This window comes from Citrus sinensis, chromosome 3 (assembly GCF_022201045.2).
Source record: "Citrus sinensis cultivar Valencia sweet orange chromosome 3, DVS_A1.0, whole genome shotgun sequence".
NCBI classification, from domain to species: Eukaryota; Viridiplantae; Streptophyta; class Magnoliopsida; order Sapindales; family Rutaceae; genus Citrus; species Citrus sinensis.
This window is the reverse complement of record NC_068558.1, coordinates 2732769-2749602: the sequence shown is the minus strand read 5'-3', so window position 1 is coordinate 2749602 and position 16834 is coordinate 2732769. Positions and strand designations below refer to the sequence as shown.

The following is a 16834-nucleotide window of genomic DNA, read 5'->3' as shown; positions in this document are numbered from 1 at the left end:
ATTTTGAGTTTATAAATCCACAAACAATAAATAACATAATATAGTCCAATAATAATATAAAAATTCACTACAAATTACAAAAGAAATTTCAAAGTTCTTCTGCTACGTATTAAGCACTCTCCCAATAACAATTTCTTAATCCCTCTACTTTCACATCCATAATACCTATATTATCTCTCAAAGTGAGCTATTAACCAAACACTAATAATTAAAAATAAAAAAAAATTAAAGAGAGTGCATGATATCACATTGATAATCACACGTATTAATTAATAAATAAAAGTATAATCTTCATTGCCTAAATGTTCTTCATGTTGAAACCACATATATGAAAGTTAAACAAATCAAAATTGTGCAATCTACTTAAAACAAACTTAAATTTAAATGTTTACAAAATATACCTTATGAAAGTTGATCCATAAACTCATTTTTTTGAACTAATTGATTAGGGTATCCAACAAAAGAGAAGATTGCAATTAATTTTGTGTCAATATCAATACTTCAACCATGTTAGGAGTCAAAAAGCTTATATATTGATCTTGTGAACTGTTTGATTCGGTGGACAAGATCCAATTAGTTCAAAGATTTCTTAAACATAATAAAAACGGTTCATTTCATTGCAGATTGAATTGAACTAAATGACTTTGAAACCATAATTTTTGTCCTAGAAATTCGATAAAAAAAAACATTTTCTTGTTCCTTTACATAGAGACTTCCGGTTCAACTACATCTAATTTTTTTTTCTAAGACCCTCAGTTTTGTTTGTTTTTTTTTTTTTAATTTTAGAGGAGAAAATTATTTTTCCACACATTTAAATAGTTCAAGGGATACAAATAATCTTTTAACAATTTGGTGGTAAGCTATAACAAATTGAAATATCAAGTGATAAAATATAGTTATTCAAAAATCATAGTAGTAAATTGATAAGTAGGAAAAATACTGGATGAATATTTAATAATATCCCACAATAAAATAAATTTACATTCCCTTTTTTTTGGGATTAAAACGAGTGTGAGGATAGGGCAATCGTTTGAGAAAGCTTAGGCTGAAGCAAGCAACTGGCTTAGGCCCAACTGAGGATTATGGACCACCTGACGTAGTTGAGGCCCATGAACGATGTCGGTTTGCGGTCGAGGTCAAATCTGGCACCCTACAACACCTCTGAGGCTCTAATTAACGTTAAGTGTAGTATTTAAATATTATCATCCCAAATCCTAATATCGCATTCATTTATCAAAATAATCAATATCACATATTATAAATTTATTTATTGCATGAATATCACTTCATTTGAAATTATAAAGGTTAACATAGCACTTGGAAGTTGTATGGCATTACTCTTTGATGGTGGTATGAAAACCATATAGACTCGGTGGATAAATGCATTGATTTGACTACACAGTGTTTATTATGTTTTATCATAAAAATTATTTAGGAATATTTTTGATGATTCATAATAAAATTCAAGCTTCATTGTAACGTAAAATGTTCAAGGCAATTGGGCATGGTATATATATATATATCCCGGCAGGATAAGGATAAATGTCAATAAATAGATAGAATTCGCTCTCAAGAATTTTTGAAGTGTGCTTCATACTAAATCCCCCTAAGATTACCAAGTATTTAAATTGGACACGCATACTTTCTCATTCTTTACTTTTTTTTTCCCTCTCTCTTATTGCTAAATTAACCTTAGATACATTAGATCACCAACAATCAAAGTAAATTTCACGTTTCAATTTCGTGCGGATAGAGAAATGACCTATATATATAATTATTCTCTAGTGAAAGCATTTAATAAATCCCATGAGCATGAGGCATTTTTACCCTTCCACATACTATGAAATATGGATAGATTTTCTTCAATTGATGTTAGTGAGAATAAATTTTCAAGATAATAAGTTCTAAACTTAAATATGTATCTAGATTTATACTAGATCTCATGTTTCACAGTATGTGGATACTGCATGCATTCTCTAACGAAGGCATTTAACAATTCCAACTAGTATGGGGTAATTTTACCCTTCCACATACTATGAAATATGGATAGATATTCTTCGATTGATGTTAGTGAGAGTAAATTTTCAAGAGAGTAAATTCTAAATTTAAATGTGCATCTAAATTTATACTAGATCTCATGTTGTAAAATATGTAATCATCTATCAACAAAGTGTTGGCCTCCACTGGCAATGAAGTCCCTTTAAGTGGCTTGATTGGGTTTGCTCCCCAGTTCGAGTCGCAGGGAAGTCGCATTTGTTGGGAGAACCTGTGCCTCTCGGTTCGAGCGGGAACTTCTAACTATGGCCAATGGGCCGTGCCGTGCCGTGCCGTGCCTAAATTTTTTTTAGTTGAGCCCGGCACGGCCCACGGCACGAGCCCTCTCGTGCCGTGCCAACTTTTTTTTTTTTTAGCTTGCCTAAAAAAGCCCACGTGCCTAGCGTGCTTTATTTAAGCCCACGTGCCTGATGTGCTTTTTTAAGCCCACCAACATAATAATAATAATAATAATATTCATAATCATATTAATTTTTATTAAGAGAGCAATTAACATTTTATTATTAGTTTATCACAATTTCACAACTATATATTTTATTTCACAATAATCAATCATAATTCATAACACAACAATACATAAATTTAATTAAATTTAATTCCATAGATCATAATAATAATTAATTAAAATTAAAAATACAATCCTCGAATAATCATTATAATAATTAATTTCTAGATGAACATCGGTCAAGATTGTCATCAGAGACATTAGACTCTTTGTTGTGTTTGAAAGATTGGGAAGATGCTGAACGCCGAGTGCAACAAGATTGACAAAATGCTTTAATTAAACAAATTGAGAGTTTGAATGTTGATCAAGATGAAGTGGATCCAGATTATGCAGAGTACTGAACATTGAAGCCACTTCCAAAGACTAGAGATTTTTTTTTCTTATAACTTTTTGAAACAATTTTTATTAGTGAGAAGGTTGTAAATTTGCAAATGATAGATGGTTCAGTAGGTGTCAACCTAGTTGGGATATATTATTAACTGTAGTGATGCAAATTACACCTAATTTTATTTGAATTACTAATATTATAATTGTACTTTAATTTCATTTAATAAAAATGTAATTTTTAATTTATCATAATTTTTCTTGTGTATAAAATGGAAAATATTTCATTCACAAATGAAACGTATCTCTATTAAATATTAACTAAGTTATGATTTAATATTAATATGAAAAATATTTCATATGACAAATATTTTATTATTAATTTTGTAAAAAATTTATTTTTTATTTATAATTTATAAATTTATGATATTTATAACCTTATTTATTAAAATCATGATATTTAATTATTTACTTATTCATTTAATAAATTATAAACATAAATAAATAATTAAATAAATATCATAAATAAAATTAAATATCATAAATAACATTATTCATTTAATAAATATCATAAATAAAATTATGATATTTATAATTTTATTTATTAAAATCATGATATTTACTTATTCATTTAATAAATTATAAACATAAAAGATTAGAATATTTATTTAAACTAAGATTTAATGATTTAAATTAATTTTTAAAAGTTTATGCTAAAAAATATATTAAACATTTAATTTCAAGATATTGTACTTTAATTTCATAACATTTTATATTTACTTTTTGTTAAAAAAATTTACTTAGATATATTTTGGCCCACGTGCTATTAATGGCTCACGGGCCGCGTGCTAGCCCACTAATAAACCGTGCTTATTACGTGCTTTTTCGGGTGCCGTGCTTTGGCTCATCTCTAATCGTGCCGTGTTTTAAGGCCCGCGTGCCTCACCGAAACGTGCTCGTGCCGTGCCGTGCCCGTGCCGTGCCACGTGCCGCCCGGCCCATTGGCCATCTTTAGGGACTTCTAGTATGGGTTGTGGTACATGTTTAAAGATGCCTCCCACAGTTGGGGTCTTTCTCAAGATACCTCGTGGTTAAAACAAAAAATATATATATGTATATGTAATCATCTGAGTTTGTGGCTTAAACAACCTAATCACAACTTGAACACCGTCCAACATAAAATGAGATTTTATCGAATTTTATTGAATTTTTGACCAGGTAATGATGCACAGGCTGTGAGGTGTGGTTTAAAAAGGCAACGTCTATTATAGACTCGGTTTTGGAGAAAATCTATGATGCAATTAACAGGCTATAGCCTTAATTAGCTGGCAGATTCCATCAGATGGACTTTGGGGACATAAAGCGTGAAACGCCCAGTACCTGAAAATCCCGAATTTGACTAGCTCATATATTATTGTCTGTTGAAGCATGCGGAGCCTTCTAATTTTTCTTCCCACTAACATGTGTGTGAAATGAAAGGAAATACTCATAGAATTGATACTCAAGAAATTCGTTTTCCAAATGAGTTAAAAGAATAAAGGATACTCAACTTTGATTATTCATCAATTCAAAATTCAAACCATAGAGTACTGGATTCAAATTAAAAGAAATTAAAAAAAAGGAGAATTATTTTCTTCATTAAATTTCATATTATTAGTGAAAGTATTATAGGTGTGACTATATTGAAACAGCTCGAGTGCTCCATGACAGAGCACTGATAATGATCACACGATCATAAAAATAAATATTAAATCTTCACTTACTTTCACTACTACTATGATCTGATGGTCATCATTAGTACTCTACGGTTTAAAGTAAAACTACCATAGCCACTGCCAAATAATATTTCTAGATCTAATATTTCGACTTACTTTCTTTCGCCAGACCAGAACACATTCCTCAAAAGATTGCATCAAATGGAATGGGTACATGCAAGCCATCATCAACACGTATATATTTTCAGAATTACAGTGCATTCCTTCTCTATTGAACATTTATACAATTAAACAAGTTCGACAGACCTAAATAATCTCTTATGTGAGTTCTCAATTATTATATTAATAAATCTTTAGAAGACAACGAAACAATGACTTAAAAGCCGTAAAAAGAACAAACCCTAGTTTAATGAATGCACCTCATCTTGATCATGAGCTTGCAGCTTGCAACAGGCAGCGAGGTAATTATAAAGTTGCTCATATATATAATCAAATCAGCTGTATAAATTAAATGGAAGCTCTTGCACTGCACCGTATATATATATGATTCATGATTGTTTTGTGTCTTGAAGAATATATAACAGAAAAAAGAAAAAGCATTCATTATAACATAATATGCCATAAATAAATACAGATATATACATATATTTATGAAACCTCAAACATCGCTAGCTGTGCCTGTAACAACAGCCTGTATACAAACGAAAATCCGACACAACCCAAATACGTATATACATATATGATGCAAAGAAAATTTGAATGAGATCAGAAAGAGATAATTAAAAATCAAAATGATTTACTTGAGTCACAAATACCCATTTCCATACAATAATAATATTAAAAATTTCTTCTTAAAGTAAATGATCTAAGCACCACACAAAAATATTAATTACCTAGGCAGCAAGTACTAGCTAAGGAAGAAACACACACATATGTTGTAGATCACAAAACTTGTAACTGATCAACTCGTATGATTTGCTTGATGATGATCTAGCAAATAAATCGGACCGAGACGCTTGATTCCCCAGAGGAGTTGTTGGATCCTTTACACCAAAAAGACCCTTTCACTCATTAAGTTTGAAAGTTAGCTAGGGTTTGTTGTTGTTCATAATTAAACATACAAACAAAACCTCTTTTTTTTTTTTTTCCTCTTCTTCTTCTTCTTCTTTTTCTTTTTCTCTTGTTCTTGCTCTTCTTGTGCTTGTATTTGTGGGTTTTGTTGTTGTCGTTTTGGTTTTGGGATGTGAATACTGAAAAGGGTTGAAAGGTATTGAGTGGTGGAGGTGGTGGTGAGGGGGTAATGATGATGATGGTGGTGGTAAGTCAGAGGGAAGGAGGACGAAGGCATGATGATTGCTGTTGGGTGATGGCGTTGAAACGTTGAAGAAAAATCCAATTGCTTATAGAGAGAGAATGTTGATATATATATATAAAGATATAGGGATAGAGATAGAGATTGCTGTCTAGCTAATTATAACTCTCTCTCTCTCTCTCTCTCTCTTTTTAGTGAGAGAATTATCACCAAACCCATGGTGCTAGCTTTTTCATACCCCAGCCCTTGTTCTGTAAAGAAAAGGAAATTTTATACCCTATTTTTTCTTTCATATGGAAAGAATTATCAGATGCAACACAATGTACCTGCCTTGTCTTCTATTCTCCAATCACATGAGTGTGTATGTAAATCCCACCGCTGTTTGGTACAACAGATTCACTTTAATATTAATTTCCGTTGCTAAAAATATTCTAAATTTTACACTGGCTAGTACGCTTAATACAATAATACATCATCATGAGTCATAAAGCAAGAACAAAAAACTTAGGAGATTTTTCCATGTAGAATGGAGATGGAAGAGCTGTACCAAGGAGCGTGTGCTATACTATGAACATTCCTTAAAAACACATCGGTGCAAGAATATTCGATGCAATTAAAGTTTAAATTACCTAGCTGCGTTGACAAGAGTGAAAATTAACGAGAGTATTTTTTCAGATTCACTTTGTTGGCGTGGTATTAACTGTAGCATTGTGGAAAAGTATATTTAGAGGGAAATGATGTGGCGACTTTTATGCTAATTAATTGCTAAATCATCTCTGAATTATGACTGCCACTGGGATCGAGTTTTGGGCTTTGGCGACGATATTATAAGTAGTGTTGCAGCAGAACTCATTCACTTTTGTATTCATTAAAGTAATGATATTTTATTAAGCTACAGTACTAAAAGGCTGTTTGTGACTGTATATGATGAAGTAGATGAAATATGCTTAAGCTTTATTGGGTTTAGTTAAAGATGGGAATTTGGCAGGGGCATACACATATAATATTTATAAAACTAGCAAGCAATATTGAATAAATAAAAATTGACAGAGGAATCATAGAACTCAAGAATGACAGAGTTAGATAATCGAAGAGAGAAAGAGATAAACATGTGGTACTCTGAGAAAGAATATTGGGTGGTTCCTGCAAAAGCACTCTGGTGAATATTACCATTTAGCAGCAGTGGAGACAAAAATGTTAGCTGCTGTTCCTCAAACCATTTATCTTTACTATATATAAAAAAAGTTCCTAGCAGCTTAGCTACCCTTCTTTTTTATCGTTGTTTTTTACAGTGAGAAAGAAAAGATTCCCAAATAAGCATATTTTGAAATGGGTCATGATCATATACTGTATCTGGGCTGAATATTTTCTTCATATTCAATGCATTTGCCATCTTATATTTACAGTCAAAAACGTTCTTTTATATTCCTTATCTTAAACATTTTGGTTGAAAATTTCAATGCATTAGATAGAACCTTTGAACGCTACCCAATAAATCATCTGTTTTAGGAAGTGGTATTAAACAATTGAAGCGGTGTGCTAATTATTAATTTGAGCTGAAACTTCTCAAATTAAAAAATCGCTCAATTGTTTGCACTTCTTTTTGTTAATTTTTTTTAAAAAATTGAAGATGACCTTTGATTGACAGCACTAAACAGTTCGAACTCGGCGATAGGTTTAAGGCACCGTTTGGATAGCTTTAAACAAGGCTTGCCTCAACTTTCAGTAACTAGCTGCTTATAGATTATTCACTTTTAACTAATAACAGACCCTTTAGCTAAGTTGAAAGTGCTTTTGTTTCTTGAATAGAAGGCAAAATGGTTGCGTTATGGGTTAAAAAAATCACCCATATAAACTTTTGATCAATGACTTTATATTTTGACTCTGATAAAGTCATCCATACATGAACCAGCCTTTGGTTCCCACTTTCTCCTCTCATGAAATGGAAAAACAGATAAATGTATATTTGTGTATGTTGTGGGGCAAACGAAAGTAGCTAGTTTGAGGCAAAGGTGAGATTCTAGAAAAAAGTAAAAAAATATTTTGAAAAAGAGGTTCAAATCTTTTTGGCTCCAAAACAAAAATCAAACCCAAAGATCAAAAGGTCACAGTATTTCATGTCTGCTAATCTTTATGAATATTGCTTGTTAGCTATATAGATGACTATATACCGGGCATCTCTACATGTGCTCATTTTTCAACCCTTAGCATTTTTCTATGACGTGCAACATCAAGTCCACTCACACAACTGGCCGGTACATGAAACATAACAAGGATTGTGAGGAGTAAATTTAATATTTGACATGAAAGTGATATAAAACCAAGTTTATTGACATAATGCTTGTATACATAGCAACTGGTTTCTGCATCTTGCTACTGAAGTTTGGACCCACTGCTTTTGCGATTATTATTCGAGCAGCGAGAATGTTCAAGTAGGCGGTGCGGCCGCTTGGGACCAGCAGGGGGAAAAGTGTCCGAGTAATGTGGCCTTGCTTGTTTGGTTCCAAATATCTGCCTATAATCATTACATTAACGAAGTGGGTTGACACCACCTTCCTCTTGTGAATTTTGTTTTTTTTTTCTGTTTTTACAAACACGTATAGCTAGAGATGTCCAACGAGTTGAGAAGCACGAGACACAGTACGGGTAAGGCACAAGCACATGGCAGAATACGGCAGGCAAGTGGACCGGACTGATCAGCTTAGATGTTTGGGAATGTAGGCTGTAAGAGTACGGTACAATTAGAGGCAAAGCAAAACATGTCATGTAAAAAAAGACGTAAAAAGCAAGTTTCAATTTTTATGTCTTAATTTTAATTAAATTATATTACTATATCTTATTTAAATAAATAAATAAATAAATTTGAAACAAACAACATTAAATTTAAGAATTTTTTGCTGTATTTTCATTTAATTGAATTGCTATTATTAGTTGATATTATGTTATTTTAAATAATAATTAATTTGAAGTTATTAATCAAATTTGAATTCAATTGGTGTTACCATTTAGAATTAGTGCAATACTATTTGTAAAGTTTTCTTGTTATTATTGGTGTTATTTGTTATATGTAAATGTAAAAGATTTTTTATATGCTTCAATCCATGAATTAATTTAGTCCTAAAAGAGTTAGTTAAAAAAACATTGTCATATCTAATTTTATTTAATTATAATAAATACTTTATAGAATTTGCATATTTGAAGTTTCAATAAAAGTGAGCTTGCAATCAGGAATCTCTCATCGTATTAAAGTCAAAGATAAAGTAAAAGATCAAAAAAAAAATACATATATCAATATAATGCAGGATAAAATATGTTGCATTGAAATGTGTATCTTTTAACTTGTTCATAAACTTATTATGGTTAAGGATCTCTTATTGAAAAATTATTCGTTTAAATAGTATATAAATTCATGTCTACATTAAACTCATTGGTTTAATACATAGAATGAAGGTATTTACCAACCGGGTGCCATTTGTCAAAATTCAATTATTATTTTTAATTGAATCAAACCCAAAAGACTAAAGAGAGAGAGAGAGAGAGAGCCGGGATAGCATGGCCCCTTGGACATTTTACATTTAGCAAATGAGTAGTGATATTTGGACTTCTCAATTTGTCTCACCAATCCCCATTTTTCAATTAAAATTATTTGTTTCATAATTGCCGCCCTTTTGAAAAATAGAAAAATAATTAAAAATAAATATATTTTCTTTTGTCTTAAGCTCTCAAATAGATTAATTTTTCATCTCTCTAATTTTTTTAATTGATCACAATTTAAATCAATTATTAACTTCTAGTCAGATTCTAAACTAAAATTATACAAAATTGTTGATTATCAACACTAATATCATCAATAACAATAATATCCACCACCTGTTCATAAAATTAAACAAGACTGAACATTGAAACTCTTCTTTACATGTTAGTGGAGATGATGAATTGATGGTCAAGAAGATAGATGATGGAGGTGGTGGTGGGGATAATGATGATGAATTTGTTTTTGATGAAGATAGGTGGTGGGACTGATGGTTATGTTAGAGAGAGGGAGTGGGGGAGAGAGAATAAAATAAAATAAAAATTAATATATGTTTTTTTTTATATATTTGATAAGGTAATTATTGAAAGTAATAAAATAAAGTAAAAAATATGATTGTTGAAATAATTTCAAGTAGTCAAATATCAATACTCAGCAAAGAAAGGCTCTGTTTAGAATTGAGGCGTTGTAACTTTTAAATTGCAGCCGCTGTTAAAAAAACCTATAATTAAGAAAAAAAGAGAGAGTTAATAATATGTAATAAATATAAAATTTAAATAATAATTTTGATAAAATTATTACAAATATAATAAATTTATCATTATAAAAATAAAAAATCATATTAATATAGCAGCCAAACTTACTGAGTCCTCTAAATTTTCCGAAGCCGGTGCCATTTGACACTGTAATCTTCTGTAAGTACTTTAGGCAGGTCCGCATGTACATAACTGCATATGGCTGAGCCATGAACTAGGCCTGGGCTGAATGGAGTCCATGCTACGGCTCATGGGCTATCAGTACTTGGCATGTGCATAACTGCATATGGCTGAGCCCATGAACTTGGCCTGGGCTGTATGGAGTCCAGGTTAACAATGGGCAATAGCCCATGAGGCTTTCATTTCATTATTTTATCATTTCGGTTTGTTATTTTTGAAGATACAAAAGTAAAATGTGCTCGTGCAATTACTCTTAGCTAGAATGTGAAGTCGAAAAATCTTTTTCGCTTAAAAAATAAAGATTTATCAAATTTAGCATAATAACAATCGTTTTTTCAGAATAAGAACAAATAAAAAATATAAATAAGACGTCTATACTTTACTATGAAAAAGAGCCAAGAGACCGCGCGCGCGAAAATGTTGACGTGGCGTTGTGGGGTTTCTGTTCCTATCGTCTTTCACTTACCATTCTCTGCGAGGACTTTAATCAAACACCTTCCGTCTTCGAACCAAAACACGTTTTGTCCTCACAGAACCCGTGCAAAAACCCTAACTACCACCAGAATCGTTAACTCTTCTCACTTTGAAACCCTAAATACGCGCCAACAAGAACAGATTCATCTCTACGTCGATGCCCTTCTTCAATGGAACCGGGTATCCCTTTTCTGTATTTATTTTTATGTTTTTCTATTTGGGTTTATTTTTAAAAAAACGAAAACAAAATTTGCAGAAAATGAATCTAACGGCTGTTAAAGACGTGAACGAAGTAATGGAAAGGCACATTGACGATTCACTTGCAATTATACCTCCTATAAAAAACTCGTACACTTCACATTGCGATAGTTCATGCAATAGCAATCTTAAGCTTGTTGATGTTGGAACCGGCGCGGGGCTTCCCGGTTTGGTTTTAGCTATTGCTTGTCCAGGTTGTCTTCTTCAACATTAAAAAATGTATATTTAATTAGTTTTCCTACAAATTTATTAATTTTGTCTGTTTCTAAAATTTGTTTAATGATAATTTATGGGGAGCCTCTAAGTTACAATAATTGTAACATACATCCCTTATGTGAACCACACAAAATTATAGGACCCACAATTTGTGTGGTTCACATGAAGAATGTATGTTACAATTATTGTAACTTAGCATTTGCCTAATTTATGTGGATAGATTGGAAAGTAACTCTTCTAGAGTCGATGAACAAGCGATGTGTTTTCTTGGAGCATGCTGTTAGTCTTACTCAGTTGTTAAATGTTCAAATTGTAAGGGGAAGAGCTGAGGTATTGTTATTCTTATTTTTCCTTTTGCGCCTGATTTGCATCTTTTAGATTGTTCAATGTATGGCTCCGTTTACATTGTAGTGGCTAAAATAGATTCTGAATCTTGTTAGAGGACAGACTTTGGGGAAGGATGTATCCTTCAGAGAACAATATGATGTAGCGGTTGCCAGAGCAGTAGCAGAAATGAGAATTTTAGGTAATTATGTTTTTATCTTTATAAGATGCCTTCTGTAACTTTAAGTATTTCATCAGTACTAAGTTGGTGTTTATTGTTACTTCTGATTTCCAGCTGAGTATTGTCTTCCTCTGGTTCGTGTTGGAGGCTTATTTATCGCTGCAAAGGGTCATGATCCTCAGGTAAATATAACTTCAGCTGTGAGAACTGAATTACATTATTTTTTGTGAATCCAAAAGGTATTCTTTTGCTTTCATATTTTGTATACTTGTTGCATGAAGCAAAAGTTTATTTATCAAGAAGATAACTTAAGAGGAATGTACAAACGCTGCAAGGAGTTGCGTTGTGCTTTTAACTGCCTCGAATGACACAAAGAATTGAGTCATTGACCATTCTTTCCTTTTTTCGGGGAAAAAAAGAAAAAAAAAAATCAACCAATGGCAACCTGAACTAACTTGTACATTTTGTATTTGTATTGACAGGAAGAAGTCAAAAATTCAGAAAGAGCAGTTCAATTGATGGGTGCTTCCTTATTGCAACTGTGCTCGGGTTTGTTTCTTACTTTCAGTTGTGGACTATACGTCTATCGTTTATTTGATAATACATATACATCCAATGAACCTGCTCTGTACTGATGACTGTCGTCATTCATTATAATATTGATATTCCCTATTTCACCTTGTTAGCTTGGTCCTCAATCTAAAACCACTCTAGGGTATATTGTTTTTTTCTGTTTTAACTAAGACTAAACTTTAAATTTCAAAAATAAGACAGAGCTTGCATTTGTTAATCTGTTCATATACTTTTCAAATGTTTGATACTCCTTTATGTTTAATTGTTTATAGTGGAATCTCAGAGCCCATTTGGTCAACGAACTGCTGTTGTCTGTTTAAAAAGTCGCCGTACCCCAAAAAAGTATCCCCGTGATCCAGGGACACCAGCAAAAGTGCCACTATGACTGAATTGGATACCATCTCTACCATTTGTATTATTTTGTTCTGCTTCCTGCACCCCACCACTGTTCTGTACTCTGATTTTGACCATCTACAATTAAGAATATTGGTGGTTACAAAGAAGCTTAATCTTTGATTCTTCTGTACTCGCTGTATTCTATCCTTTTTATGAAAATATATAGTTATTGGTTTGAGCTGTTCAATAAAATTTTCTGGAAATTTGCGTCAAATTCGCTTGCTTGTTAGGAATATGATCAACTACCATTTGTTAGCTTAGCTTGTCAACTTCTAGCAGTGTATACACGTGCACTCATAAGTATATTTGCATGGCTCATAGTCACCACAGTACATGACATCTGTGCATGCAAAGAATATAGAGCTGACCTTGAGAGCCAAACAGGTGCAAGATTCATCTAATACACCTGAAGGTAAGCAAAGCCAAGTAGAAAATAGACATAGCATTTTATTTCTTTAAATTAAAATGGGATGTTATATTGCTGCCTGGAAGGGAAATTATAAAAGGTCGAAAATGTTAAAGCAAGCTTTTTTTTAATATTTTTTTTAACATGGTATGGACAAGTGTGCGTAGCTTATGCTAGGAGTTGACGTAAAATGATTATGTTATTGTTATTCTTGAGAGCAGTAATTATTGAATGTTACCTAGTTGTCTTTACAGGTCAATTCAATGTCCTTTGCATAATATAGACGATTGGATTTTGGTTCCGGTGGAGAAAAATGAATAAGGTTAGAAGAATGGTTCCATAAGAAAAACGACTTTTACCTACCTTTGCATCCACTTGTAATTAGATTAGAGAGTCAAAATGTCAATAATCCTAATAGATTAAGCAAAAGATATTTAGGGCAGATCTCCATGACATGAGACTTCTGCATCAGCATATTGTTAATCACTACTTGTGTTAAAGAAAGAACCCATTTGAATTTAGTGTTTAATTTTGTTTTTTTTTTTTTGGGACACTTTTTTATTGCATTTTCTGTATGATTGGTTTTATTTCTTTCTTTTCCCAAATAAAGTAGTCTGGCAGAGCATTATTTGTTTCAAGGGGTCAATGCTCTTTTTCCGGGAGTGCATTATCTTGTTTCAGGCCCACTTATTATTTAAAAGGCAATGACTTTTTCCAGGATGAAAAGATGGTGAGCGGTGGGGAGTTGCCTGATATATAAATTCATTAATTTCTATTTGTTTCGCCAAATTCTTCTTGAGGAAAATGCCTTCAGGTGAATCGTAAGCAATAATTTATTTTATCAAGTTATCTTCTCTTAGTTTGGTGGAATTAGGCACTTGTAAGAATATCTGTGACTGTGAGCATATTTTACAGCTTTCAATATTCGTGTGTACTGGTAAGCTCTGGAGTTTGAACGCCCGTCTGATATGCTGTGCACAACACCACTGATATTAGCATGTGATTATTTTTCCCTACCGTCTGTACAGTGCAACTCTAATTGAATATTTCTCACCATTTTTGGGAATTTGACCACATGACTTTAACTCTAATTGAATATTTCTTACCATTTTTGGGAATTTTATTTTTACCACATGAATTTAATTATTTGTTCGTTTTAATGATAAAAATTTGTGCTTTCATTTGACAAAGTTTTTGCTTTTTGCTTCTGCTTTTCTGGAAGAAACTCGATAAGAAAGGGAAACTCGTCTTTTTCAGGTCTGATCTCTGATAAATGCTCAGTACAGTACAGTACAATCTTAGGAGTCTAACTTACTAAAGTTATTAAAAATTTAAAAGCAAATAAATATACAAAGCGAGCTATCATGGAGTTAAGGAAGAATCAATATTGTAGTCATCGCTAATCTACCTTTTCAGGTACAATTTGGTGACTTTAACCGCCGGCCGTCGCTTTGAATCCTGCAGTTCAGCTAAACGTCTCAAGAAAATTAATAATAATAAAAGACTTGGCTGCGATAATTAAAAAAACACCACCACCATGCCTGTGTATCATTTTCAAACTATCAGAATAAATTAATACCTTAAACAATTTCCGGTGAAGGCAAGGAGAAACAATTACGATTGCTGAACAAAAGCAATGTCCAATGGTGAAAAGTGAAAACAAAGTAAATAATTAGACCCAAATCACGGTACAGTATTTCAATAATAAAGCTTTCTATTTTTTTTTCAAAAGTCACCATGTAAATTAATTAAAAAAAAAGACTACACAGTAGAGAAAAAGAAACACGAAATCTCCTTGCATTATGTACATATCGCCAGAAGAAAAGTTCACCGAAGAAGAGGGAAGGAAATCTGCCACACTTTGATGTCACAGTCTAAGCTTCCACTGCAAACAAGGTAACTAGTATCGGATGAATCGCAGCGATCATTATCAATTGTCGCAGCCAAGCATTTGACAGGGCCTCTGTGCCCTTCCAAAACAGCCAAACAAGTGTAATTTCTATCAATTCCTCTCCAAATTCTAATAGTTTTATCAGCAGAGCCACTGCACACCAAATCAGACACCACAGCCATACACAGTATTGACTTTGTATGGCCCCTGAGGGCACCGACCACCAATATGTTGCCGTCATCTTCCTCCTTCTCCCACACAATTATTGATCTGTCACACGCCCCTGAATACAAAACAGACCCGTCACAGCTTAGCGCCAAAGCATTGATCCCAGAGTTGTGTCTCTCCAGTACATCAACTAAAGAGTGTTTCTTGTTTCCAGGACTTCTCCTCCACACTTTGATTTTCTTGTCAGCTGATCCTGTGTAAACATCTCCATCATCGGATAATGCCACTGCATTTATTGCATCATCATGCGCGTTTGTTATTGACTCCAAGCACTTGAAGTCGCTTGTCCGCCAAATCTTGATCGTCCTGTCCCATGACACTGAGTAGAGAAGTGTTTCATCTTTTGTCAAGGCGAGTGCTGAGACAGCGTCCACATGATGGACCCAAGTGCATGTCTTGTGCCTGCGGATCTGTACGTGGTTCTTAGGCATCAGAAGCTTGATAGCACGGTCACCAAGCGTTGGCAACGTGGCTAAACGGGTATATTTCTGATGATCAGGCTCTTGGTTATTGATTTTCCATACGCGGATTTTGTGATCTTGATGAGCACTAAACAGCTTGTCTGCTAACACAACTAGGGACTTGACCGCCCCCTTGCCTACGGCTACAATATTATTGTTACTTAGAAACTCTTGATCAAGCTCCGAGCTGAAAGTGTTGCAATCCCATGAGCGAACTTCGTTGTCAGAGGAGCCCGTGTATAGGAATTTGCCGGCGAGGGCGAGTGATGATACGTAAGAGTTATGGCCTTTGAGAGTGGTGAGGCAGTGGTGGTCTACGACTGAAAGATTGTGTTGCTGCCGGTGGGATAGTGAGTGTGAGGTGAGTGAAGGAACTGATGGAAGGCTTGGCTGGGAACTAATTGATGACGACTGTGATTGAAAGCTATTACAGGGTGCTTGGAAATCATAATTTGTGTGACAAGGCATGGTGATTGAGTGTGTGGACACGGGAACAAAGTATCATTCATATGAGTGAGAGTGAATGAAAGGGAAGTGAATTAAAATATATATAGAGATTTAGAAGCTGGCTCTGAGAGTAAAGGGTAATTTAGAATAGGTATAGAGTGATCAAGGAGGAAAGATTGGCCCCATTTTTACACTATTCTAATTAATGGCACGATGGAACTCCTCTTCAGGGAACAGGGATTAAATTAATTAGATAATTCCATATATGGGACTGCTATAATTTAACCTGGAAAATAGTGCAATGTTTGGGCCTTCGTTAGTAGCTGGGAAATTTTGACTCATCACGTGGTTATTTTGTGTTCCACTGCATGCTGGGAATGAAGGACTGCAACTTTATAATTATATAATTATGCAGAAATTTTAAATTGGTATAAAACATATATACATATAGCCAAGTTGATTTAAGAAATATGCAGGGCTAAATCATTGATTAGGACTGATTTGTTTTATGGATAATGGAAGGACTCCAAATTTGAGAAGCAGGACTCAACTCATAGGTTGGCCAATGGACTTCTATTTGTTCATATCTTAATGACCTAAT

General features: G+C 33.2%; 2 protein-coding genes across 2 annotated transcripts; one reads left to right on the top strand and one right to left on the bottom strand.

Annotated features, from left to right (window-relative positions):
- Positions 1 to 10749: 10749 nt before the first annotated feature.
- LOC102614338 (uncharacterized) lies at positions 10750 to 12992 on the top strand. The gene is made up of 7 exons (XM_006476614.4): positions 10750 to 11032; positions 11109 to 11304; positions 11547 to 11656; positions 11774 to 11852; positions 11946 to 12013; positions 12314 to 12380; positions 12677 to 12992. The coding sequence occupies exons 1-7, from the start codon at positions 10763 to 10765 to the stop codon at positions 12787 to 12789; spliced, it is 903 nt and encodes a 300-aa protein (XP_006476677.3). The 5' UTR covers positions 10750 to 10762; the 3' UTR covers positions 12790 to 12992.
- A 1794-nt stretch (positions 12993 to 14786) lies between these two features.
- LOC102614631 (protein JINGUBANG) lies at positions 14787 to 16557 on the bottom strand. Its single transcript, XM_006476615.4, has one exon. The coding sequence runs from the start codon at positions 16252 to 16254 to the stop codon at positions 15034 to 15036; it is 1221 nt and encodes a 406-aa protein (XP_006476678.2). The 5' UTR covers positions 16255 to 16557; the 3' UTR covers positions 14787 to 15033.
- Between the last annotated feature and the right edge of the window lie 277 nt (positions 16558 to 16834).